Source organism: Erpetoichthys calabaricus, chromosome 11 (assembly GCF_900747795.2).
Source record: "Erpetoichthys calabaricus chromosome 11, fErpCal1.3, whole genome shotgun sequence".
NCBI lineage: Eukaryota > Metazoa > Chordata > Cladistia > Polypteriformes > Polypteridae > Erpetoichthys > Erpetoichthys calabaricus.
The window spans coordinates 85,804,787-85,832,599 of NC_041404.2; the positions used below are offsets into that span (position 1 = coordinate 85,804,787).

General features: G+C 37.2%; 1 protein-coding gene across 1 annotated transcript; it reads right to left on the bottom strand.

The window, feature by feature from the left end:
- Positions 1 to 4,903: 4,903 nt before the first annotated feature.
- Positions 4,904 to 16,681, bottom strand: prmt1 (protein arginine methyltransferase 1). Its single transcript, XM_028813513.2, has 10 exons — positions 16,379 to 16,681; positions 15,313 to 15,414; positions 15,079 to 15,234; positions 14,626 to 14,689; positions 10,515 to 10,657; positions 10,341 to 10,428; positions 8,013 to 8,128; positions 5,687 to 5,837; positions 5,454 to 5,575; positions 4,904 to 5,349 (listed from the first exon to the last, which is right to left on the bottom strand). The coding sequence occupies exons 1-10, from the start codon at positions 16,580 to 16,582 to the stop codon at positions 5,266 to 5,268; spliced, it is 1,230 nt and encodes a 409-aa protein (XP_028669346.1). The 5' UTR covers positions 16,583 to 16,681; the 3' UTR covers positions 4,904 to 5,265.
- Positions 16,682 to 27,813: the final 11,132 nt, after the last annotated feature.

Genomic DNA, 27,813 nt, shown 5'->3' on the forward strand with positions numbered 1-27,813 from the left:
AGTTTACCTGTCTGTGCACATTGCTCAAGATAATTAGTACGTGTTATATCATAAATTATGTGATTTGTTCAGGCATTTCTTTTAGTATTGAATTTAGTACTATACTGCGGTTTATTCTTTTATTCTATTTAATGGTTTTGTATATCCTATGTATATTTTTTGTTCTATGCAGAGAAAAGCCAAGCAAAATGACACCTTTTATTGGCTAACTAGAAAGATTACAATATGCAAGCTTTCGAGGCAACTCAGGCCCCTTCTTCAGGCAAGATGTTCTATGCAGAAACTATCATTTCTAGTGTTATTATAAAATGTATTACTATTATTATATAGGCAAATAGCATTTATATATAAATATCAATTTTTAATCTTCTTGAAGGACTGAGACCACCGGTTTAAAAAGAAAAAAAAAAAAAAAAAATCAAAAATTTGTTTGTGATCAGCAACCTTGGAATAGCATAAAATGACTATTTTTGATCCAGTTATTTCCATTCAAATAGCAACCTTTTCTTTTAATCACAGATAACTATTCATTAATAGCATGAAAAAATTAGATATTGGCATTGGGATTGAACCAACAAAACTTTCTCTTTTTGAGGTAAACTGCTTCAGTTAAAAAAAAAAATGTAACAAAACACACACACACTCTGGTTAGGTACTTCAGTACTAAGAGAAATATTTGAAAATCATTTTCATTCAGTGCAGCCCTATGCATGTTTCTTGCTGCAAGACATTCCAAATAGGGCAGATTTCAGATAAGCAGCTCAACAGGTGACAGGACTGGCCAAGCCAGTGTGTCCTGTTCCATCTGACTAACCTCATGCTTGCAGAATACTATTACACTCAAGAAATACAAAAAAATAATGCATGCATATATAAATTAAATGCATTATTACATTCTAGACAACACACCCAACTTCTACATTGCATGCCAAGGACAAGAAAGTTCTTACAGGCCCATCAAAGAAACATGCAAAAGAGTGTGGGAAGGGATTAAAGCAACTTCAAGTCATTCTGAAGTCAATCACATTGCCACCAAGATAAATCTTCAAATGGAGAAAATTTAGGGATATTAGCAATGTATTCAGGCTAGGCCATCCTATCAATGTTACCCCAAAAGTGGACCGAAAGATGCTGTAGAAAGCCTCCAAGAACCCAAAGGAAACATCAAGGGGTTTACAAGCAAATTTTGTCTCGGTAGCTTTTGATCAGTGTCCGATTTAAAAGGAGAAGTGCAAGCAATCGCTACAGCAGTGGTTCTCAATCTATGGGGCGGGGCCCCCCAGGGGGGCATGAAGTAACAAAAAGGGGGGGGCCCCGAAGAAGTGGGAAAAAAAAGAAAACTAATTAAAAATATGAAAAATACATCTATTGAAACCAAAACAAATTAAACTACATTCTGATACCAGAAAAATATAGTTAGATAAATGTTGATAAGTGGGTATAATAAAATATACATCTATATCATTAATTAAAAAAAAATTGGTATTAGTGGGCTCCTTTCAAAAAAAACATTGGGGGGGGCAAGATTAAAACGGTAAAATCCCTACAGCTTGGGATCAACACTCCTTTATGGATGAGAGTCCTGGACTCCCTACTGCAAGCAAATCCACACTCTAGAAGCATTCCACATCCACTGCCGCCAAAAGATCCTGGGCATCACTTGGGTGGACATGGTCCCACACACTAAACTTCTGGAATGCTGCTCATCAAACAGCATTTGAGGACATGCTGCTCAACCATGTCCTCCGCTGGACACTTTATCCAAATGGATGGTCCTGTATGGTGAGCTCACTGAGGGATCCCAACCTGAAGGTGGATCAAAGAAATGCCGGACTACTCGAAATGTTCTAATGCCTGCTCCATTCCACATATGCAGCTTGAGAAACTTGATAAGGATAGCCTGCTTTGGGGGACAGACAATAAATGAAGGAATCCATCACTTTGAACAACAATGGACACATCAACAAGGTGCAATGGCATGACACCATCAATGAAACCAACCCACTGCATCCCTGGGGGTGGAATTCCCTTGCCCATCATGCCCTGTGTCTGCCTTTCTCAAACTGGCCTGCTCTCCAACCAGCACACACACAGGAGAGTGTGATGGAGATGGACAGTGTTGTCAGATTGGATAGCCATGATTGTCCAGATACAAAATTTACATCAAATATTTACAACAAACTTCTGACTTCTATACGTTATTGTTGCCAGGCATCTCCATAGGTAACTATAGTATACTGTGAAGATTAAGGCCAATACCTATGCAAAGCTAATCAACTGCTTTTGAGTGGGCTTCTTGGGAGTGTTAAAAAAAAAAAAAGTTCAGTATCAAAAATGTCCACATACCAGTGAAGGGCTGAAGCCCATCTACCTAAACTGAAGATTTTAGCATGCCACAAGGAAGAGACCACTCCTTCCTTAATACTTTCAAAATCCTACATACAGTAACCTGGTGCCTGGCAGAGGAGATACCAAACGCCCATGGTTAAATGACAATACTTACATTAAATGTCAAAAAATGGGACACTAGTAACAGTGCATCACCCCCATACCAATGTTGATACACTAAATTGTAACATCCTCCAAAAACAGCATCTACCTCATGTAAACACATACTGTAAACCTTGAGATGCCCTGATCAGTTGGGTGCTGATCTAAATTGGCCGATTTCCACAAAGACTGATTGGTAAACTGGCCGATCACAAAAACCCACCTTTTCTAGGCTTTACAGTAATTTAATTGCAGTGCTCCTTAATGCACAGAATTACAGTAACTGAGCCAGAGTACAGTACATCTTTTAGCAGTGATCCTCCTGTAAAATATACAAAGGCTCGTTTTACAACAGAGCAGACACGATTGGAACATTAGCTTTTAAAGTTAAGCAATCAACCTAAGAAAAAGGAATCTGAGAAGTTGTCATATGCAGTTAAAACGGGAAGAGGAGCTACTTTATTGAATTCAGACCTTTTTAATTTAGTGCTTTAATTAAAACGGATACCATTCGAGTTTGGACCGCAAGCTTGTTTCAAGTGCCCCAGCTTTTCAATTAGAAAAAAAAGAGAACTTGAAATTGCTCAGTTAATAGTCTTGTTAGCTTTACATCAAAATGTCTTTTAACATATAAACTTGTAAAGCATGTTGCGTCTTACTAAACAACTTATAGCTTCAAATGTTCATAAGATTTGTACCGTGTTTATTTGTTGTTGTAGGAATGTTACAAGTTGTGGTAAGAAACAAGTACTGCTGTAGGATTGTCTCAATATTATGCAACTCTAGACAGAACACTGTAGAATTTTACAGACTGCCATTTCACATTCTTGCGTATTTTCTGAAAAGCTTAGCATTACTAAAGAGGCCAGCCTTCCACTTAGACTTTAAGGAGATAAAGGCTGTTTGTCTTTTACTAAGCAGTGCTGCAGAAACCAGTTTTAGGTTAGCTCTTTCACATGTAAGAGCCAGATGACACGTGATCTCTAAATAGAGGAAGGCCCTCAAGGTTTATACTTCATGCAACACTAAATGCGATTCACTAAATGTGTATAGAGTAACAAACACATGCACCTTACATGCTATGTTTACCCTTCCACTTATCTCAGACAAGGGCAAAGGAACTGGGCATTTATATTAAAAACAAAACCACCAGATACTCAACACTTTACACATCCTTATGTAATCATTTTTCATTTGCGCACTCTCTCTGGGCATTAAGCATGTGACAGTGTTACCTGTTCCAAACTGGTAGTGATGGGTTCAGTAGTGTTCAAATTGAAGTTATACATTACATTTTGTCACAATTATGTTTAAATATATATATATATATATATATATATATAAAACAAAACAATAAAATAGCTTGATCTGGTTTTTTTAAATCTGAGGATACCATGATCTCAATATAAAAACAAAATTAAAACCTTAACTGAAAACATCAATTTTTAAAGCAAAAGGGATAAAGTATTGATGTGCATACTGACTGCATATATTTTGCAAAACAATGTATTTGTGCCATTTCTCTTCTTTGTTGAGATTCAGACATTTTAAAAAGGAGACAAAATTGTCTTTCTACAGCAACTTCAGCCCCAAGTGCACGGTGTCATCCAAGCATACACTTGTCACCTTCAAGCACAGTTTGAGAGACTGCAATTCACATTTAGGTATCAACATTGAATAGACAATTACTGGGAGTTTTTGGTGGTGTGTGGAGTGCTTTGATCACTCCAACTATACAGAAGCTTCCTTTGTTATTTCACCAGGCTACTTGCCTGTTGCCACCCAATATAAACACACTCACGCTTCAGTGATGTAGTGAAACACAGTATGTATGTTTAGCCTGCAAAAATATCAAGTGATGACTCAACATGCATTACAGGCATACACATGGATAAAGAGGTCTTAAGTAACTATGAACCAAAGTATCATTCCCCTCAAAAAAATGATTAACAGTTCAAGCCTTGCACCAAAGAAAACGGTGCCAAGAACCTGTGATAAATTACATTTTTTTTTTTGTTGTCACAAGTACACCTCAGAAACGAAGACGGCAAAATTTCTTAAACCATACATTCTATTTTTAACAGAAAAGCTTTTGATTTATAGTTTATCATGTTGGGAAATTAATACCCTACCTTCATCTCCTTTATAAAAAGGTACGCAGGTTAAATATTTTAAATTCATAAAAAGCTTCACTTTAGAATAAAATTGTGACAAATTAACATACATTATTACTGCAAAGAAATAACAGCAAACAATTACTGATACCATATATGTCTCCATTAAGATTTTAAATTCAGACTGATATGGTCAGAATAAGAATACTGCTGTCCCAATGGTTAAGAGGAGAAAAGTGTGTGTTGGGGTGTGTGTGTAGGGGACGACCCACTATGGTAAAGCATGCAAACAAGCACAATTCTGAAATCCAGGAGAGGGGGTCACCTCTTCTTCCAAAGAAACTAACTTTATTTCTTTTTTTTATATATAAAAAGCAGCAAACACAAATAAAAGTCCTTTGTCAGTCAGGGAAGACTGTCCAAATATTTAACTTACAGTCCTTTAGTTAATCACTTATTTCACAACATTTAAAGTACAAGTTTCCCACACAGAAAGATGAAATAGCAAATGGCAGGAACATAAGGGAATGGCACCTTAGGCAGGCAGTGCAATGACAAAAACATGTCCATTGCTCAGGATGTAATTTCTATGGAGAAACTGTGAACAAAGTGAACTATGTAATTTTGTACTAAGTGGGGATTTGTCTTCAAGACCTCTGCTCTAGCGCATCCGGTATTCTGAAGTCTTGCTCATCTCGCATAGCTGACCCTTGAAATCAATGTCTACAACAAAGTCCAGATCCCGCTGCAAAGAGACACACAAATAGACATGTCAGTACTGCTAGCAGAGAAAACACTATTCAGACATCCACTGAAAGAACCTGGTAATTAAATAACTTCAGTGCTTACATTATTTTTTGCATTGGGTTTCATGCTGATGGTTCCAAAGATTTCCTCTCCAGTCTTTACAGTTAAATAGTCATCCAAGTAAAAGACTGTCTGTTTCCAATGAGTATAAGGAGATTCTGGGCCTAGGGAGCACAAACACACACAGAGGTTTGTAAATGCAAGCAGCCAAACTTTATGTTTGAGGATTAAGGATACCAGGAAACAAGACAGATCCCCACAATATTAGTACTTACTAGTAGAGAAGCCAGTCCTCTTGTGACATCTGGTGAACTCAATATTGAAGTATGTGACAAGTGCATGAATGTAATCATTTCTCTTTACTTGCAAGCAGAAGGGAGATGTAAAAGAAAGGTCCTCTGTCTTGACCGTGTATATATCAACCTCCTGTGAAGAAGAGAACTAGTTTAAGGCAACTATTTTAGTAATCTTAGCATACAAAGAATTCTACATGGTAAGCATCCGTTTACTAATACCTTGTTTTTCTTTTTTTGGTAATGTATTTGCACAAAGTAAGCATTACTCACTAACTCATTTTACCAATGTAGGCTAAGCCTTGAATTTACAGCTAGTGAATATATGAAGTAGCTCAGGCAACCCAGTAAAGTTGACTGGCTTTCAGTTATGCCAGGTTGTGAAATTCCTGGAAAGTACTCTAAATCTTGACCCAGCAAAATGCCCAAACAATTGCTGAGTTAAGGTGTCATGATGTCCTTATTTATAGTTTGCATGTCCACAAAAGTGAAAAAAAAAAATCCTTTGAGGCTCATGAGATGACAAATGTTTGGCAGAAGGTTGTGACCTCAAGTGAGCTTACTTCATATCCAATTTGCTGTTTTGTATAATACAAATCACAATGTTAATCTCTTAAAATTAGTCTAACTTACGTACAATATAAAACACTAAGACTGACCTATAAAGGAACTAGACACTCAAGCAACGATTAGGAACCTTTGCAATTGGTGGTTGCAAGCCTTTTAAGCTCCTTTGTTGACCTCCTCTTAAGGAAAATCAGAATTTGAAATGTAATTGCCTCATAGGGTTCTTAGAATGTGTGAACAAGTGAATGTCAGTATTTTCTTGGGATAAGGGATGTTAATTAACAATGGCCTAATTAACATTACTACATTAAACTGATCGAATAAATTCATTTTAATTTGCATTGGGAAATTAGCATGCACCACTGCAAAATCTCAAAGACAAGCTTTCGACACTTGTTCATTTCCAGATGCTAGGACAGAATTTGTGCCATACATCAGATATATTAAAATCAAGGTTCAAAGCAGACTTCAATGGAAAAGAAACATGCAAGATGCTGCACACTTTGCAGAAAATTTGACCCTTTCACTCAATTTCCAAACCACACAACAGTGCTGAAAGTAAAACAATGCACAATCCTACACAAAACAATCATATTGCTCGCAAAGTTGAAGTGCAGAAAAAGCACTAGCAAGATTTCAAAAAAATGTAATAATGTACAAAGAATGATTAAATAAATTCTCACAATTACTGCAGTTAACACAAAAGAATCAGTAGCTACGGACATCTTGAGCCAAGATACAATATAGGAAAATCACTTCAGTTAAGAGCAGAAGCCAAAAGGTCCAGCTAGCCATTGCCAATATGCTTATAAACCACACTAACCTGTCTACACAACACTGACATGAAATCAGTAATAGACAAAAAAATCTTTCAGCTAAATATACAACCGATTGCCTTGTTGATTTGTCAACTGCTGCTTGTATTCATAACTTGCAAAATGACTGTCACTACAAACTCACCCACCCCACGAACTAGTCCAAAGTAGCGTATTCTCTCCCACTAAAACTCACTGATGAATTTAAACTCAAGCATAAATGATGGGCTGTCTGAACATACCTGAAACATTGTTACTACTAGTGAGGCTGCTGTCACCTGCTAGCTTGAGAGTTAACAGGATGCCCGCGAGATGGTCTCAAGCATGTGGATATGCTTCCATTTGTGACTATACATATGCAATTCTTTAAAAAAATCCAGGTTGTTACAGGTTAATATTAAAGCAAATCTTAATGCATACGATAAAATCCTTTTCTGAGAACTTCTCTTCTAAATTAAGCAAGCTGTCTAATTGTTAAGAGATCATAGTAGGTACAAATATTTTCCCCTCAGCCAGAAGTCTTATACAATAAAGACCAAACTACAGCCAGACCATAGGGGTTAGCATGTGAAGAATACGATCAAAGTTAAGCAGTCATTACCAGTTTGAAAATATTTGGATATTGTGATGAGTGACTGCAAAAACAATTAATTGTATTTCTGAATTAGTAAATTTTACAAACCTTTTCTGAAAATATATTTGTCTGCTGCACATGTACTGTAAAACGAGCTAAATATCAAAGCCCTACTCCATGAATTCCCTTTCTCAAATTCTAAGATACATTATGTCCAACAGAAAATCTCAGAAGACAGGAAAGAAAATACTGATGTTTGGTTTGCAATCAATTGCAATATGAATTATGTGAACCCACTCATCTTACAGCTCTCCCCATTCTATGATATATTGCAAACTAAACAAAAGCTTACCTTAATGAGGCAGGAGCTAGTAACAAGCTGCTTTGGATCAACAACGTCAACTAAAGGCTCCTTAATGGCTACATCCTTAATGCAGGACATGTCAAAACCATACACATTCTCCCACCCTGCAAAAAAATATTTTTTACAATTGAGCACAAGCATTAAAAACATTGAAAGATCAATAGTAACAGTACTTCACTGTATACGAATGGGAGTTTGTACCAGCTAGTCTTTTAAAGAAACCGTCAACAGGAAAATTGCATTTTGTTGCCAGACATTGTCTATTTCTCCATCTAGTATACAACACTGGACAGACCTTAAGCCATAAATGGAAACAAAAGCTGCCATTTGAACTATAGAAGTCATCACACTTCACTGGCAATATCCAGCTGCAAATTACCGAAGTTTTGGTCAAGCGTCTGGGAAAAACTATTGGTACAATTTACCTACCCATCAAAAAACTTTCAAGTACTTTGACCTTACATCTAAGGTGCCATTTCAATTCAATTTTAACCCAAACAAAAATAGAATCCCCAAAACTAAAATGAGAAAAAAAATAAATAAAGCCATAGTAAGATTGGCTGTTGGCTATAGCACCACATCAACACAATGCTTTTGTTTATGCAGGAAAATTTCAGTGCACGAATGCAAGAACCAAAAAGCACAGTATTTACTTGAATGAGGTAGGTACTTTTAATAAAAAGCCTTTGAATGGGACACCTGTATTGTGAAATTTCACTGGTATTGGTACTGAACACAAAAATTCCAGTCTCATGACATCCCTAGTGTGGACATAGCTTTAAACTGGTAGCTTCTTTACTTTGACCAAGATTAGCCAGCTGCCCACAGTTAGGTAATAATCTCTTCAGTTAATGTAAAAAATAAATAAATAAATAAAAAACTCCCATCACTACATACGAATGATAGTATGCTTAAAAGCATAATGTCATTTAAATGATACACACAAGAGATGAAAAATTTGCTGCTCCTTTTCTTTAAATAAACCTTATGTTTGCACTGGCAAGGGCCAGGGTGTACACTTTTGTCGAAGTATTACTTCATGCACACTTTTGTGCTTTACTGCATCCTGCTGGAATAATGACAGCAGACCACTAGTGCTTCACCATACCAGCTTTAAAATCAATGAGAGACCAAGCAAATGGACTACGTGGTCTTGTATCCAAAATTTGTAAGTTTTACAATTTACAAAAATAAATTTGAATAGTCTCATCTTGTTTATCAGCGTATTAACCTTTTAGCTACGAAAATTGGTAAAAGCTGTCATAATATCATCCAGAAGGTGAGGTGGGGAATATTTTAACCACTTAAGTTTGTTACAGAACCCTGTATATATTCTGGGAAGAGGGGCTTCAGCATTTCATGTACTAAATCTTTATGCTTCACTTCTCAAATTTCAAATGCTGATGTGTGCCAACTCTGACCAGCAATATAGCACAAAGATACACTTAAAATGTTCACACAATTTAGATTCTTACAGGCAAAAAAACAAACAAAAAAAAAAAAAAAAACAAAATCTGCCACATAAGCAATAATAAAATTGCTGAAAACTCAGAAGAAAAACTACCAAGAGTCAGTTAATAGGCTATACTCCGTTTCAATTAATAAAAAAAGGTAATCTTTGGAAGCGACAAGAATCTACAACTTGAGTGGCGATTGCCATTCCAGTGTGCTTACAAGTACAGACTTCACTGAAACTACCCATCTTACAGGTTAGGTTACCTGTTTAAAGCTTCAGATACTAGCCTACAAAATATATACCTAACATTATAAATTTAAACACACACCATGGAGAAAGTTCAGTGCACATAAAAAAAAAAAAAAAAAAAAAAAACACTTGACAGCACTGGGAATAAGACAAAAGGGTTATCTGCTTATCTCTTTACTATAGAATTTAAAAACCATCCCGAGTTTCAGTAGAAAATATTTAATTGGTGGTAAAAAGTACATTCATGCAATAAAATGACAAGAGTAACCAGCCCACAATATACCAGATGCTCCAACATCAGAAGCAGTACAGTTCACATCACCTGCATGAACACACCATAATGTAAATTTTTGTACCACTGAACCGAGTCTTACCAGAGTGGGCGATGAATGTCAACTAACAATATACTTTAAAAAAAGTAACAAAAATGGATATTTAACATACTATCACATGTTCAAGACAATAGAAAAATGTGACGGCTACATGCCCACCCACCAAATTTGAGGAAGGTATTATGACATTAATATATTTACACTCTCAAAATTTAAATGAGCTTAAATAGAGTTTTAGGGCAGGATGGTAAGAGACATATAACCTAAAAAACAACTCACAGTGGATTTTATAGTCCTTGTATTGACGATCTTCAATCGCAGTAACATACAGAGTTGCTCTGTCCGGGAAGATCAAGCCATCAGGTTTCTGAAAATTTTAAATAAATTTTTTTTTTTTTTTTATATAACTTAAATCAGTTACTTCTAAAGGCACTAGGACTAAACTGCACTTACCAGCCACTTGTCCCTTGCATAAATTACAGTATTAAGCATGGATTCATAGAACAAACAATAACCCATCCATTCTGAGATGATAATGTCTACTCCATCTACAGGCAACTCCACTTCTTCCACTTTGCCTTTAATGATGGTCACAACTGCAACATAAAAGAAAAAGCTTTAATGTCGAGTCTATCCAGTCAAATATTTCAAGCAGTTCTGAGCATCCCTGAGAAAAGTATTTTTGAGCCTTAGATGCAACGTGAGCAAAAATGTAGAAGACACTTTAGAACTACACAAAACCCACATGAATATATGCAAATATTTTAATATGAATACTTGAACCTAAATTTTGTTAACTTTAAAAGCCCCCCCCCCCCCTTTTTTAATATCCTCGTCAACCTTTTATGTTTTCTTCTTTTCCAGGGGTAATGGGGTGCTCTTTGGTTTAAACAAAATCAATAGTTACCTAAAGTTTTTTTATTGGGGGGGGGGGGGGTCAGAACCTAAGCCTGGACAGCCTCTCTTAGTAGTTATGAAATTTCACAGATATTGCATTTTACCCTGCCCGTATACTTGCAAATGCACACAGTGCAACTATTGGAAACCAAACTATAGAACAAAATTACAAGGTATTTACATACTGTATGTTTACGGACATATAATGATAAAAAGTATTTTATAAAAGGTGCTGACCACATATAGCACTAAACAGTAAAATACAAAAAAATCCTAATAAAAGCTACCCAAATGCCTTTCTAAACAAATACAAATTGAAAATCATAGTGATCAGTTACATGCTGACTTCTTAAAAGTTTTTCAAGTCAAGTCTTCACAATCACAGTATGCATTACATCTGCCCAATTAAATTGTGTTGTAAAGTGAACCCATGAATCTATACATGAAACAGTGATGCTCCAAACTGATTTGAAGTGAAAATTGGCAGATTTTGATCAGTAGCCAAAGACTTAAAATCGGTAAAAAAAAAAAAAAAAGGCCAATCATTCTTTCAACATCTGCTTTTCTAAGCTTTACAGTAATGTACTTAAGGTGCTCCTTTATGTAAGATCATCATAACGGCTCAGCCAGCTTTTTTTTCTGTGCAACTTCCTTAAACAGAGCAAGCAGCTAGGCAGACTTTACCAAAGACAGAATAGACATGGGGTAGGCAACGTCGGTCCTGGAGTGCCACAGTATGTGCAGGTTTTTGTTCCAACCCAGTTCCTTAATGAGAACTCAATTATTGCTGATGAAGCACATATTGCTTAAGTGACATTTTAATGCTTCATTTTAGTGGTCTCGCTTATTAAGGTTCTCCAACCTTATATGCTTATTTCAATCTTAAACTGCTGCATTCAGTGTTTTAATTGCTCCTTATTAGCAATAAGATGTAAAACAGGGGTAGGCAATGTCGGTCCTGGTGAGCCACAGTGGCTACAGGTTTTCATTCAACCCAATTGCTTAATTAGAAACCAATCATTGCCAATCTCAGACCTTATTTAATTTTATGGCTTGTTAGTCTGTGCAATGTAAGGCTTTTATATCGTAGATTTTTTTCCTTTTCAAGGATATCATCCAAATGATTTGAAGCCTAAAACAGATCATTTTCAGTCTGTCACATTTTTCTATTAAGTGTTTTATTAAATCAAACCGTGCATGATGAACACACACAGATGTAATTGGAAAAAAGCTAGCTGGAGAACTGCTGGCTGCTTTGTCTTTTACATCTTATTGATCTTATTGCTAATAAGGAGCAATTAAAACACTGAATGCAGCAGTTTAAGATTGAAATAAGCAATTAAGGTTGGAGAACCTTAACAAGCGAGACCACTAAAATGAAGCATTAAAATGTCACTTAAGCAATATGTGCTTCATCAGCAATAATTGAGTTCTCATTAAGGAACTGGGTTGGAACAAAAACCTGCACATACTGTGGCACTCCAGGACCGACGTTGCCTACCCCTGGAATAGACCATAATAAGCCTTTGCATTAAAGAAAATAAAGTAAACTGAGGAAAAGAAATCGAAAGATGTCCTGTGGAATTAAAACAAATCACAAGAAAAAGCTACTTTAGCAAAGGAAACTTAACTTTGTCCTTTAAAACAAAAACTGCTCATCTTGTGTTTGGACAATGAGCAAGCACATGTTTAGTACAGCAGCTCACATTTTCAAGTTAGTCTTGCATCAACATATTATGAACATTTGTACTATGAGTATCAAACAGTGTGTGTTTGGGTCAGAAATAAGTACTCCATTACTATAATTAATCCTCAAGAATTTGAATGCCTAGCTGGTACACAAGAAAACCTGTATAAATATAGTAAATGGACAATTTACTAGCATAAAAGTTGTAAAGCATGTTGAAATGCCAATATCAATTAACTGAATCAATGTGTGATTTATATTTTGTTATACAAATGTTGAAAACTACTTTAAAATGTGCTATATTTCAAATACATACAAGAAATTAAACAATGACAGTTTGCAAGTATGATAAGCATTTGTCATATTGGGTTGCACTGTATAATGGTACTGGAAAACCAGAAAAATCCCAATTTTAAAACTGTACAATACCAGAATTTCCAGTTTCATAAGTAAACATAGCCTTTCATCCCAATCCCTTCCGAATACTCCTCCACTTCCAATAGTTGGTGTGGAAATACCATCTACTTTTGTAGACTTCACAAAATGATGCCACAGACTATGAGACTTCATTAAAGACCCACTTCACTGGAACATGATCAGGACTTCAAAACAATTAAGAGGGAAGAAGCTAGTAGCGAGGCCTGATGCCCCAGGGAGGTGCATAATTGTGCAGCGCGACAGGGAGGCTGGAATAAGACCGGAGGGATTTTAGAGTTGCTTGCTTTGGAACCATTCTGGTATGGTTACTGAGCTCTGAAAACTGGTATTGATGCCGAATTCGAAATTTTAACACCAATCCATCAATAATGCAATATTACGGATAAATAAAATACTGTACATTATTAAGATCATTTTTAGTATTTTATGGTCAAAACAATTAGAATAAATTCATTTTGTTAAAAAAAAGAAAAACCAACAGGTAGAACCAGTGGTGTATAGTTTAATTGTAAAAATACCAAAGTTAACACTTTTATAGAACATAAGACTTCTACATGTATGATTATGCAGGAACTTAGTATAAAACCACTCACCCACATCCTTCTGGCCAATTAAGGAACACAAAATCTGATCAGTATTGGCAGTAAAAACCCTGACTGGAACACTACAAAAAAGTGAACATGGCCACTATGAAGCACCAAGATTTTGATCTCATAAGAAAATATGCCTTCCTCATTTCCTTGTGATAAAACTAGAAAATTGTTTTAGCACCAAATCTTGAAACTATGAGGAAAGAATACATTTTTCTATTTTCTTGTCTGCTTACAGCCATCATGATGGGTGGAATTTTGGACAACCCCAACAAACTCACAGTGCCAAGCTATACTCCGATTATAATCCTCCTTTTGCTTCTACAATACTATTATCCCCCCCACCAGTTATGTTTTTATTACAAGACAGTACAGTTTGTGTGTTTTGTAGAAAAATGCCGACCTAGTCTGTACTGTGTAACCACTGGACCCTGGGTGACAGGAGTGAGGCATGAGTGCACATTGCTGCGTAATAGAAGCAGCTGCTGAAATAAGTTTCTGTATAATGAAAGAACATACATGATTGTTAAATGGGACCTTTTCAGCTATTGTTGAGTTGTCGACAATCCAGAAAGTAATTCACATCTAGACAGCATTCATTGTCAATTAATAGTCCTTGACATTCCAAGGTGAACACACAACCCTAGCCCCGATAGATGCCACAGAGTAAGACATGGCATATTCTCCATTTTTGGCTTGAAAAATTAGACATTCGATAGTTTTAAGGCTTTTTTCAAGGTTTGGACCGGTGTATCCATTAGCCCCATTGCAAGCTACAAGAACAGACAAAAAACTACCTTTCAAATCACAACTGCATGTGGCAAATACATACCATGACTGTGAAGAAATAACCCTTTAACCATTAAAAACTAAATCACATTACAAAGTAAATTAAAATACAATAAACAGGAGTATATTATAGGTTTACTAAAAATTTGAGCACAGAACTCACCATGGTCAAGTTTATTGGCCTTGACAATTTTTACTGCATAATCTGAAATGCTGGAGCACTCTATCTATTTAAAAAAAAAAAAAAAAAAAAAAATTAAAAATGCAAAGCTACTAAAAGATGCGACAGCTATAGAAGAGAAACTAGGGCATAACTAACCAAGCGAAAACCAACATACAACCACTAACTTCACAGTGAATAGTTAGTTAAGCACCAAGCAGGTTTACCAGTAGTTCCTGAACTCCCTAAAAGTACACACACTTGTGTTACGTCAGCCCCAAACATTTTCTTGCTACATTGATCAATAGCAAATAGTTAGACAAACACCTTCATTGAAGTAAAAATACTGTGCAAGTAAAGAATTGGACAACAAGAACATGGCATTTCACGGAAGTGAAACTTTTACCTAAGAAAAAAAGTTTAATCTCTATGCTTACCTTTAAATAAAATACTTACCCCAATAACCTTTTTAGCACCAGCTTTAGCAGCAAACATACACAAAATTCCGGTACCACTGCCCACATCCAGAACCACCTTATCTTTAAAAAGATGTTTGTTGTGAAACATGGAATTTCGGTATGTGAGAGTGCGCACTTCGTCCTTTAACATTTCCTATGGAATTGATGAAAAATGGTATTAAAGGATTGCCCAGTAGGAGACACAAAAAATCTCGAAAGAAGGTGAACATACCTCATGAATACCAAAATGGGCATATGAATCAAAATAATAATCTTTTGAGGTCATGTCCTCTGCTGCTGGCTTCTCGGAGGTCTCTGCCTGTCCACTGGACACCTGTAAAGGGAAAACAGCAAAGTGGGCGCTGATGTAAAATGGAGCCAAGAACAGACCACTTTATTTGTGTTGTACACTATCACAATAAACAAAAGTGCTAAAATCTTCATTAAGTATAGTTTATTTAGATAACGTGTAAATTATTTATTGCTATCGTATATTTATTGCAAATAAATCAGCAAACAATTGTACTTTTTGTGGTCATCCATTAAAGAAACTTTCAAGTCTGTAAAATTGTGTGTAACTATGCATATAAACTTGGAAACCATCTGCTTCACGGAAAGGTGATCACTAAATATTAACAGTAAGTTAGTATTAAAGGAACCGAGGGCCGGCAGCAATGCATTCCGGTAGAGGCCACATGACTCACGAATCCATGCGCAGGCCTTTAACACGAATGTCCCCAAAGAAAGAAAAAAAAAAAAAAAAAAAGGGGCAAAAAAATACATTAGCTATACATTGTACTCAGATTAAGGAGCAAAGTAAAACACTAAAAGAAAAGTGACTACATGCGGCGACAGGCCTCAAGTCACTCTTAACATTTGGCGGCGCCAGCAACGTGCTCACAGCTGCGTGGCGCACTTACAACACTTGACAAAGAAATCCCCAGCATCACTAGCAAACTGGAATTTCAAAATAAACTAATGTGTAAAACCTAGTTATCCGCCTATATACGATGCAAAAAATATTTATCTTTTGACGGCCCACAGAAAATATAAACCCCCCAACTTGAGGCCTAAAGGATTAAAATGGCTTGGTTTGAAACAAAGCTGATACGGACACAACCACGCTTGAATGAATGACTTAAACCACATTTCATAGGCCGAGTACAAAGAATAGATCAGCATTTTATACCACAAAGCCGTATTTTTAAAACAAAATTGTATCAAACTAATGACGAATACAATTATAATACAAGTGCTTTTAGACTTTTAAAGCCTATTCAAAAAGCATACACTCTCACCTCCATGCTGCTACACTCCGCCATTTCGAGATCTGCCTCAGTTCTGGCGGCACTACACGCGTCAGTCAAGCAAACGCTTAACCACACCCCTGAGTAATTCTTGCGCGTTTGATAGGATGAATAGGCACGAAAGCAACGCCCATAAACTAAGGCGGGGTTAAAAATTAAAAAGTGCGCAGCGAATAGAGCACAGTAATTGGACATGTGAAATGCCTGTTTACGGCAATATGCACGAATGTGGAAGGTATGACGATGAACTGTTCAGCAAAAACGTTGGCTGGACTCCCGGAGGTCAGTCCACAAAGCACGTTTGTGAGACTGGGGTTTAGCTGAATGAATAAGTCACGTTTGAATAACTGTCGTTATATCCTCGAGGGTCGCTCAATCGGATCCTTAAACTCAAAAGTGTTTATCGTTAACAACGATAAAGCGATCTCGTGAATATTTAAGCAGCCCCGCGAAACGATATTCGGGAACATCTTCCAGTGCCCAAAGCGTATACAGACGAGTACAGCATCTACAAATAAGAAGCTGATGGGATGCACGGTGTATTGAGGGGTATATGTGGAAAGTGTAAAGTATAATTTGATTATTGTAATATAGAAGAGTATGTAATAGAGGCATGAAGGAATTTTCAGCAACTGAACCAGATGTAGAGCTGTACTTTATAATAACAAAAAATGTAATGTGTGCTGTAGTAAGAATTGTAAACGAAATTGCGTGGCAATCAATGGCAGACAAATGCCAGAGAATTGATACAGTAGATGGAACTTTATTTGGCCCCATGAGGAAATTTGGCTTTTTTACAGAAGTTTTTAAATAAATATATAAATATACACACACTTTGTTCTGAACACGCACCAGAATGACTTATAAAACACAAAAATTAAAAAGAAAAAGTTTCGACTTGGCTAGCACAGTCACCTTGAGGCATTGTGCAGGCGTATTTCTGTTGGTATAAAGGAACCCCAGTAGTAGCATTTCTTGACATACTTCAGCTGAACAGTATGGTTCATAATGACACTTAGTTTTGTTTTAGTCCCTGCCTTTGCTACTGCCTCCGGAGTGTCCAGTGTGTGTCCTATAGCTGATCTTGCCCTTTTAATTACCTTATCGATTGTTGGGCCTCTCTTAAAGTGGTGTGCAGGCCTGGTAACATTACTTCAACAGAGAGAAATTTGCTGTTCTGAAAGTGTGCCCTTTAATCATAAATACATGTTAATTGCATTATTAAAGTTCAATTTCAATTGCCCACTTTGATGACAAAAGAACTAAGCTCCCAAATACCATAATTTAAACACTTAAATCAACTATGTATTCAGTGGAAATTTAATATGCACTTGGCAGCATGTAAAAATTATATACAATAACATACTTGGTTTTGTGAGGCTGCTCAGAATGTCTCTCTTATTTAGGGCTGAAATAAACATTAAGCAAAATAAGTATGTGCTTCAGACATCATTTGGGGGGGCAGCACAGAAATTTTCCATTGCCAGATTTACCATGGACTATGTAGTGCAAAACTGCAAATGGTACAGCTGAACCAGGTTCCACAAAAAGGGGCTCCCATGTCAAATGAAAAAATTACATTTACAGTCATATGAAAAAGTTTGGGAACCCCTCTTAATTCTTTGGATTTTTGTTTATCATTGGCTGAGCTTTCAAAGTAGCAACTTCCTTTTAATATATGACATGCTTTATGGAAACTGTAGTATTTCAGCAGTGACATTAAGTTTATTGGATTAACAGAAAATATGCAATATGCATCATAACAAAATTAGACAGGTGCATAAATTTGGGCACCCCAACAGAGATATTACATCAATACTTAGTTGAGCCTCCTTTTGCAGATATAACAGCCTCTAGACGCCTCCTATAGCCTTTGATAAATTGTCTGGATACTGGATGGAGGTATTTTTGACCATTCTTCCATACAAAATCTCTCCAGTTTAGTTAAATTTGATGGCCGCTGAGCATGGACAGCCTGCTTCAAATCATCCCATAGATTTTCGATGATATTCAAGTCAGGGGACTGTGATGGCCATTCCAGAACACTGTACTTCTCCCTCTGCATGAATGCCTTTGTAGATTTCAAACTGTGTTTTGGGTCGTCTTGTTGGAATATCCAACCCTTGCGTAACTTCAACTTTGTGACTTATGCTTGAACATTATCCTGAAGAATTTGTTGATATTGGGTTGAATACATCTGACCCTCGACTTTAACAAGGGCTCCATTCCCTGAACTAGCCACACAGTCCCACAGCATGCTGGACCCTCCACCAAATTTGACAGTAGGTAGCAGGTGTTTTTCTTGGAATGCGGTGTTCTTCTTCCACCATGCAAAGCACTTTTTGTTATGACCAAAAAACTCAATTTTGGTCTCATCAGTCCAAAGCACTTTGTTCCAAAATGAATCTGGCTTTTCTAAATGAGCATTTGCATACAACAAGCGACTCTGTTTGTGGCGTGAGTGCAGAACGGGTTTCTTTTTCATCACCCAGCCATACAGATGTTCTTTGTGCAAATTGCGCTGAATTGTAGAACGATGTACAGATACACCATCTGCAGCAAGATGTTCTTGCAGGTCTTTGGAGGTGATCTATGGGTTGTCTGTAACCATTCTCACAATCCTGTGCATATGCTGCTCCTGTATTTTTCTTGGCCTGCCAGACCTGGGTTTAACAGCAACTGTGCACGTGGCCTTCCATTTCCTGATTACATTCCTTACAGTTGAAACTGACAGTTTAAACCTCTGAGATAGCTTTTTTTAGCCTTCCCCTAAACCATGATACTGAACAATCTTTATTTTTCAGATCTTTTGAGAGTTGCTTTGGGGATCCCATGTTGTCTCTTCAGAGGACAAGTGAAGCACAACTTGCAATTGACCACCTTAAATACATTTTCTCATGATTGGACACACCTGTCTATGAAGTTCAAGGCTTAATGAGCTAATCCAACTAATTTGATGTTGCAGGTAATCAGTATTGAGCAGTTACATGCATTCAAATCAGCAAAATTACAAGGGTTCCCAAATTTTTGCACAGTCAGTTTTTCACATTTGATTTAATTTCATACAACTAAATACTGCTTCACTAAAAATCTTTGTTTGGAAAACATCCCAGTACTCAGATGTTCCTAGGAAATGAAAGACATACCACTGTTATCTTTTTTGTTGAAACTAGAGTAAATTATTATGCAGGCTTAGAGGGGTTCCCAAACTTTTTCATATTACTGTATATACAATAATAAAACTAATAAAATAGTAATAATAGAGGCAGGCTGGATGCCTTATCTCTGCTAAGTACAGAGGCAAATGTGTTATGTAAGATTAGTTTTTAGACTTTGCAATTAGAAAAAGTAAGAGAAAACTTAAATAAATATATATATAAATATAAATATAAATAAAGTGGAAGTATACAAAAATAAACATTATTGCTGTAAGTTTTGTTTCATTTCAAAAATAAAATGTTTTTTTTTACTGTTTATTATTTTTCATGTTTTGAATTAGATATACACTTGTATATGGGGGCACCAAAGGCTTCTAAAGGTCTTGAGCCCTGGACACTGAGGGGGACACAAAAACCTCCCCCTCCCCGCTTCCCTGCATAGGACTCCAAATGCGCTTTAACCAGCACACAACATCCATACTAATTTAGTACAAGTACTGTACCTGTCAAGTTTTATAAGGGCTTCTGTTTTACTGGAAGATCGTCACAAAACATTTTGTCTTTTTAATCTCACTAGTGAAATCAGAACAATATGGACTGTTATAATAATAATGAAAAGGCCACATGTAATTAATTATTGAGGTGTGTAATTGAATTATTCATACTAATTATTATTTTAAAACTTTATAGTAATTTTTTATAACTATATCCTTTCTTTTGCCTGCCTTTGACAAAAATGAGTAATGTATGGAAGCTTATTGCGGAATAACAGCATGAAGGAAGTGTGGGATGGGATGAAGATCATCACTGGCTGCAGCTCGAAGCGGGGTACCACCATCGAGAGAGACGTGAAGAGAGCAAACCAAATGAACAACTTCTTTAACAGGTTTGACCACCCTAACCCACTCTCACTCTCACCTCGGTGTACTGCACCCTCCACACATCCTTCTGCTGATACCAGCATAGGAGAGACATCCCCACCCATAATTACAACAGCGCAAGTGATCAGAGAGCTGAGGAGACTTCGTGCCAGCAAAGCAGCGGGTCCAGATGGAGTATCGCCATGACTGCTGAAGGTCTGTGCATCGGAGCTGGGGGGTCCTCTACAGCGCATCTTCAACCTGAGCCTGGAACAGGGGAGAGTCCCGAGGCTTTGGAAAACATCTTGCATCACCCCAGTCCCAAAGGTATCACGTCCTAGTGAGCTGAATGACTTCCAGCCTGTTGCTCTGACATCACATGTGATGAAGACCATGGAGAGGCTGCTGTTTCACCACCTGAGGCCACAGGTTCAACACGCCCTCGACCCTCTGCAGTTTGCATATCAGGAGAAGGTGGGAGCGGAGGATGCCATCATCTATATGCTACACCGATCCCTCTCCCACTTGGACAGAGGCAGTGGTGCTGTAAGAATTATGCTTCTAAACTTCTCTAGCGCCTTCAACACAATCCAACCTCTGCTCCTTGGGGACAAGCTGACAGAGATGGGAGTAGATTCATACCTGGTGGCATGGATCGTGAACTATCTTAAAGACAGACCTCAGTATGTGCGTCTTGGGAACTGCACGTCTGACATTGTGGTCAGCAACACAGGAGCGCCACAAGGGACTGTACTTTCTCAGATCCTGTTCAGCCTATATACATCGGACTTCCAAAATAACTCAGAGTCCTGCCACATGCAAAAGTTCGCTGATGACACTGCTATCGTGGGCTGCATCAGGAGTGGGCAGGAGGAGGAGTATAGGGACCTAATCAATCCATCCATCCATTCATTTTCCAGCCCGCCGAATCCGAACACAGGGTCATGGGGGTCTGCTGGAGCCAATCCCAGCCAACATAGGGCACAAGGCAGGAACCAATCCTGGGCAGGGTGCCAACCCACCGCAGGACACACACACACAAACACACCCACACACCAAGCACACACTAGGGCCAATTTAGAATCGCCAAGGGACCTAATCAATGACTTAGTTAAATGGTGCGACTCAAACCACCTACACCTGAACACCAGCAAAACCAAGGAGCTGGTGGTGGATTTTAGGATGCCCAGACCCCTCATGGACCCCGTGATCATCAGAGGTGACTGTGTGCAGATGGTGCAGACCTATAAATACCTTGGAGTGCAGCTGGATGATAAATTAGACTGGACTGCCAATACTGATGCTCTGTGTAAGAAAGGACAGAGCCGGTTATACTTCCTTAGAAGGCTGGCGTCCTTCAACATCTGCAACAAGATGCTGCAGATGTTCTATCAGACAATTGTGGCGAGCACCCTCTTCTACGTGGTGGTGTGCTGGGGAGGCAGCATTAAGAAGAAAGACGCCTCACGCCTTGACAAACTGGTGAGGAAGGCAGGCTCTATTGTTGGCATGGAGCTAGACAGTTTGACATCTGTGGCAGAGCGACGGGCGCTCAGCAGGCTCCTATCAATTATGGAAAATCCACTGCATCCACTAAACAGTGTCATCTCTAGACAGAAGAGCAGCTTCAGCGACAGACTGCTGTCACTGTCCTGCTCCACTGACAGACTGAGAAGATCGTTCCTCCCCCAAACTATGCGACTTTTCAATTCCACCCGGGGGGGGGGGGGGGGTAAACGTTAACATTATAAAAAGTTATTGTCTGTTTTTTCCTGCATTATTATCAATCTTTAATTTAACACTGTTTTTTTTTGTATCAGTAAGTTGCTGCTGGAGTATGTGAATTTCCCCTTGGGATTAATAAAGTATCTATCTATCTATCTATCTATCTATCTATCTATCTATCTATCTATCTATCTATCTATCTATCTATCTATCTATCTATCTATCTATCTATCTATCTATTCCACCACTCAAAAAAGAACAAAAAAACTATTGTGTTATTGTGCAAAAGTATTGTATTGTTCCTTAGTAACTGTTGCATTATGTTACAAAAATATAGCATTATTTCGCAAAGAGTTTGCCTGCTGCTGCTGGTAACATAGGGCACACGCATGCTCTGGTCATTTAGTGATTGTTATTTGATGCAAAGATTAAGCATACACATAGCATCAAGTGACAAGAACTGAAAAAAAAATATTAATAGGAATAAATTTAGTTTAATCAGGATAAAGTTAAAGTAAGTTTAGTACAGGTGTTTTACCAGGCAAAATGGTTGCGCAGGGTTGTCAGCCATGCCTCACAAGCCAGGTCTGCATGGAGTTTTTTATGTAGTCTCCTTCCATTTGCAGATTGATTGGTATCAATGAGTGTGCTTAAACTGTGTGTAATTTCCTGTTTTAACCTAGAATACTAAAATGTGTCAGTAATACTCAGGGGTGGATCTACTATGAAACTAATGAAACTTTAGCTTCGGGGCCCTTAATTCTGGAGGGGCCCCACAAGCAACTTTAATTTTCATCCCCCATGACATGCAGGTTAGATGAATTGGTGTTGCTAACTGGCCACAATGAGTGTGTGTTTTTGTGTTCACACTGTGATGGATTGGTGCCCAGTCAAGGGATTGTTTCTGCCTTGTGCTCAGTGCTTGCTAGGATCGGCTCCAGCTTCTCTACCACCCTGCTCTGTATAAGCAGGTTTGCAAATGGATGGGTGGATAGATGAAATGGATTACTAATGGATTCCTAATTTGAAAGGACATTTGCTGTAAATGATAACACAGGCTATCTTCGGGTTTTCTTGATCTGTCAGTATCTTGCTGGGTACCATACTATACATTAGAGGTTTCTGTTTTGTCCACATCGTAGGAACCTTTCAAAGCTCAATAAGTGCTATTACAGAACCAGTAGTTTTAAGAGTGTATACAGCTCTACAGTTCGGACTCTCTACACTGGAGTCCAAGTAGATGCAGACCTCCAGAGCTCCATCCAGTTACACTATGCTTAAGATTAAGGTTATCTGACCCAAATAATGGTGGCTGACCTTTAAGTCAATTCCAGGTACTTGGAGCTCAAGGGTGGAGGATCCAGGCTGCAGAGATACCAGACTCAAAGATTAAAATAATAATAATATATTTTATTTATATAGCTCCTTTTCCACACTCAAGGTGCTCATTGGGTACAAATATTTCTGTATAGAACACTAAACAGACAAATACAGGAGATACAAAGCATTAAATAGAATAAATAACAATAAACCACAGCAAAATACTAAATTCAATATTAAAAGAAAATCCTGAACAAATAACTTAATTTGTGATATAACACACACACACAAATTATCCTGAGCATCTGGACAGAGGGATAAAGGTATCAACACTAGCTGATGCGCCACCCAATTACAGCTTTGTAAAAATATCTATAGTAAATTACTTGATTAAAAACTAGGGTGTTGTACCGTGTTAGCCATTATGAATGTAGAGAAAAGCCAAGCAAAATGACACCTTTTATTGGCTAACTAGAAAGATTACAATATGCAAGCTTTCGAGGCAACTCAGGCCCCTTCTTCAGGCAAGATGTAATCATTACATCTTGCCTGAAGAAGGGGCCTGAGTTGCCTCGAAAGCTTGCATATTGTAATCTTTCTAGTTAGCCAATAAAAGGTGTCATTTTGCTTGGCTTTTCTCTTGATTAAAAACTAAACTGATACTGTACTTTATTTATAGGTTTTTGTCACTGAATTGTATGCAGCACACTCTTTTCTGTGGAACTGAGCCCTGCACCCAATGCTGCTGCAAAAATCACTGGCTTTCTGTCATCCTAAACTGGGTGGATTAAATATGCCCCTCAGTACTTGCAGGAATAAATGTATACCCATGACATCTTTTTGTTTCTTCTCACTTGACTGCACACTATGCACATCCTTAATCTGTCCCACACTAGCCATCACAGGTTGACTGGAACTTGCATGTTCATGATGATATCAACCACAGTGGGCAATATCTTTGCAAAATAATTGCAATACATTTGCTAAATAACACAATTACATTTTTTTAGAGTGGTGGGATTAAACTTCAGTACTAATGGGAACAAATGTTGTTATAATTGAAATATGATACATATTAATTCTTGGCATTTTCAATGGACACAGCAGCATTTTACTTTGTAACATTTTATAATAAGCATTACATTTTATGTAAACATTAGTGTAACTAAGAATGAAGCAACAATAGAGCTGTTAAAAAAGGCTGGAGTTACTCATTGAACATCAGTTCCATGAATTGTCAAATCTCAACCCACACTACTTTCTAAGCTTCATCTTTATCTTGTTACGGATCAGGCTCAGAGTTGAGGCTCAATTGTCTATGTTACCATGTCCAACTTACCCAAACCCACTTCAGGGGAACTGAAACTGGCTGAAATAATGGAGTTTTCACATTTTCTCTGTGTGAATGTGGTTTTCATTGAGCAATACATTTTTATCTTGTTTCCCAAACAGGCACATTATTAGGTTTATTGGGAATGTGCAGACTTAACATAGCCACTGTCCATTGCCAGCATGTAATAAGCATCCTTCTCACAACTTCTTGGTACTTTAAGGCCGCATGTGGGAATTGTAGTGAGGGGGAACACCCAAACCCCCATTGTCTTCTACATACTATATTTCTGTCTGCAAACTTAAAACATAGCTGTCTCAATTTGTTAGCTTAATGAAGAAGCCAAAAACATGAATTATCACCTGTTATTTTTTCCAACTTTTATTTATTAGAGGAACACATTATGCCCAGCCTTGTATGTCTTTATTTTTAGAGACTCCTGCCCTCCTTTTGCTTCTGTTCTTTTTTCTGCAGTCATCTTTAATTTTATGTCTTAGAGTTTCAAAATGATGGACTTAAAACTTTCAGTTAACTTAAATCAGCAAAATGTTTTTAAAACTATGAATTTTATGAAATTGATTAATCTGATTGGCCACCTGCAGCATTGATATTTTCAGTGTAAAGTTATGGTTTACAGACAAATCAAAATCTATGTATCTTTCCATCCATCCATCTATCTTCAACCTCATTTATCCAGGTCAAGATTGTGGGCAGTCCTTGCCTTTCCTAGCAATGCTGGGCACAAAGTAGGAACCAACCCTGGCTTGAGTACCAACATATCACAAGACACACTCATGCACACACCTACATGCACTAACAGTGGGTCAGTTCATAGATGCCAATTAACCCTGGCCTTACATGTTTTTGGGATGTGGGAGAAAGACCAGCGCACCCGGAATTGGTGTTTTTGGCATGAAAATTCTGGTGGGACTATACCAGATTTTCCTATATGTGTGCAGGCTTCTCTAATATAAACCTTAACTACCTAATAATTTTTGTCCCTCTTTAGCTAATTACTAGCGAAGCATTAAAGTTCACATACCATTCAGGTCAAAATCAATCAATCAAAAAATGGGTTGCTGATGCCTGGTCTGTCTCAAATGACTTGAGATAATCGTGATACCTTCTGACATCATCATCATAAGATAAAACTATAGCTATATATATTTAATATATTTACTAAGTAATGTGAGGGCCTTGCAACCACCCTTCTGATCCTTAATGCAGAAACATCACTGGCACCCACAGAAAAGAATCCAACCAGACATAGGGAGAATATGCAAACTCCAAACAATTACTATCCAGGTCCAGGAATTGACAATCCATGTATATTTGTTGGGCCAAAATAAAAAGGATTTGGTATCTTAGTGTTGTGTTCTATAAATAAGTTGAAAGATTGTGAAATACCCATTTTAATTAAAGTGCCTCAGGTTTAAAATATGAATGTTTAACCTCTTTATACTGGTAGCTGATGATTCCAACTGGGTGGAAGAAGGATAGTATTTTGTTCTGTTATTACCTTTTTTGTGTGTGCAGAACTTTTTTTTAATTATATTTACACATATATTTTTCTTGCACATACACATATAGATAATACACACACACACACTGTATATAAAAGTATTTTACCTTATACTTGGAATGTACTATATGAGCTGTGAAACAAGGTCCTTTCGAAATGAAAACCTCTAGAGGCAAAATTAACAGGAAATGTCTGCATTGTATTTTGTGAGTTATTAGAAATGTACTGCTTGCTATTACAGTGCTGCAAGAACAACCCATTTTCTAATGGATGCACAGTTGATGCTGAAAAGGGAATTGTGCAGTCATAAGCATCTTACACAATAAAATGCACTACTGTATACACGTTTGAAAACACAGTCATACTTCTCTTCAAATGATTATTTTGTGCTACATTATTAGTTTGTGGAGTCAATTTAGTCATATTTAGAGTACAGTGAAATCCTTACTTGCAAGTGCTAATCAATATGCAACACGTCACCACTGTCCAGCACTATGATCAGTGTTATGTAACTTCAGTCAACCTTATTTTGAAACGTTTGTCTTGCTTATCTGAAATATCTACCTTACCTTGAGACTTCTACATCCCTTACTTGAAAGTAATTGATTAAAACAATCAAGCACACTTTACATTGTATTCAAACCTTGATCTTTGGCCAATGTGACAGCCCTAAAACACGTACATTATCACCTATAGCTACAATCTCTTAATAAACCTTCCCCATGGTGTATTAATATGAGCAATGCACTGTTCAGTTATACAGGTAATATTTGCTATTGATTCTTCGCTGTGGACCCCAATCCGAATTCAACATTCCATCTTCACGGCCATGTTCCAAATATTCACAATTCTTTTTTATGAATTATTTTTATTTGTGAAATGCAAAAGTATTAAAATACAGTAATACAACGAAAGATATATACAACAATACAGTTGTAAATGTCCATATTTTAACAAATTTGTAACGAAACAAAGCACACAGTAGGAAATCTATAGCTATCATTATTAATTATAAACGATTTTAACCATTTGGTCTTTAAAGTCCCATTAATGCAGTGAAACCGATGGCTTTTAGACCAACGTTTTGATAATCCTTCACCAAGACTGCATTCCAAATACAGTATTTGCAAATATCATCATCCTATACCGACCATATTTTAATGTACAGTACTTACTAGCTCCTTTTAAAACTCTGTTAATTTCGGTACTTAATACACTCACCCTATACCTCTCCGATCAAGAAACAACTTTTGATAAAGAGCTCGCACCTCATACGTGCAGGTGGCTCAGGTTCAAATACACCAGAAATTCTTTCCATACTACAATCATAAAAGTACGGTAAAAATGACTCTTCAGTTTGAATTATAAATTTCCAAAGAGACTTTAAAATAAATGCCCGCATTATCACACAACAAAATCCTTTCTGCAAAGTAATGTGCTGCTTCGTACACATAAAGCTTGGAGAAACTGAACTGACATGTACAATACTTCTTCCTCCTTCTACCATTATT

Bases quoted from the DNA above. Each gene is read 5' to 3' on its own strand.
- prmt1 (XM_028813513.2), bottom strand. From the start codon at position 16,582: ATGTCCAATTACTGTGCTCTATTCGCTGCGCACTTTTTAATTTTTAAC. The intron at 15,235-15,312 runs GTATGTTCACCT...TCAATTCCATAG, and splicing joins CCCATTTTGGTATTCATGAG to GAAATGTTAAAGGACGAAGT. The intron at 10,429-10,514 runs GTAAGTGCAGTT...TAAAATTTTCAG, and splicing joins ATGCAAGGGACAAGTGGCTG to AAACCTGATGGCTTGATCTT.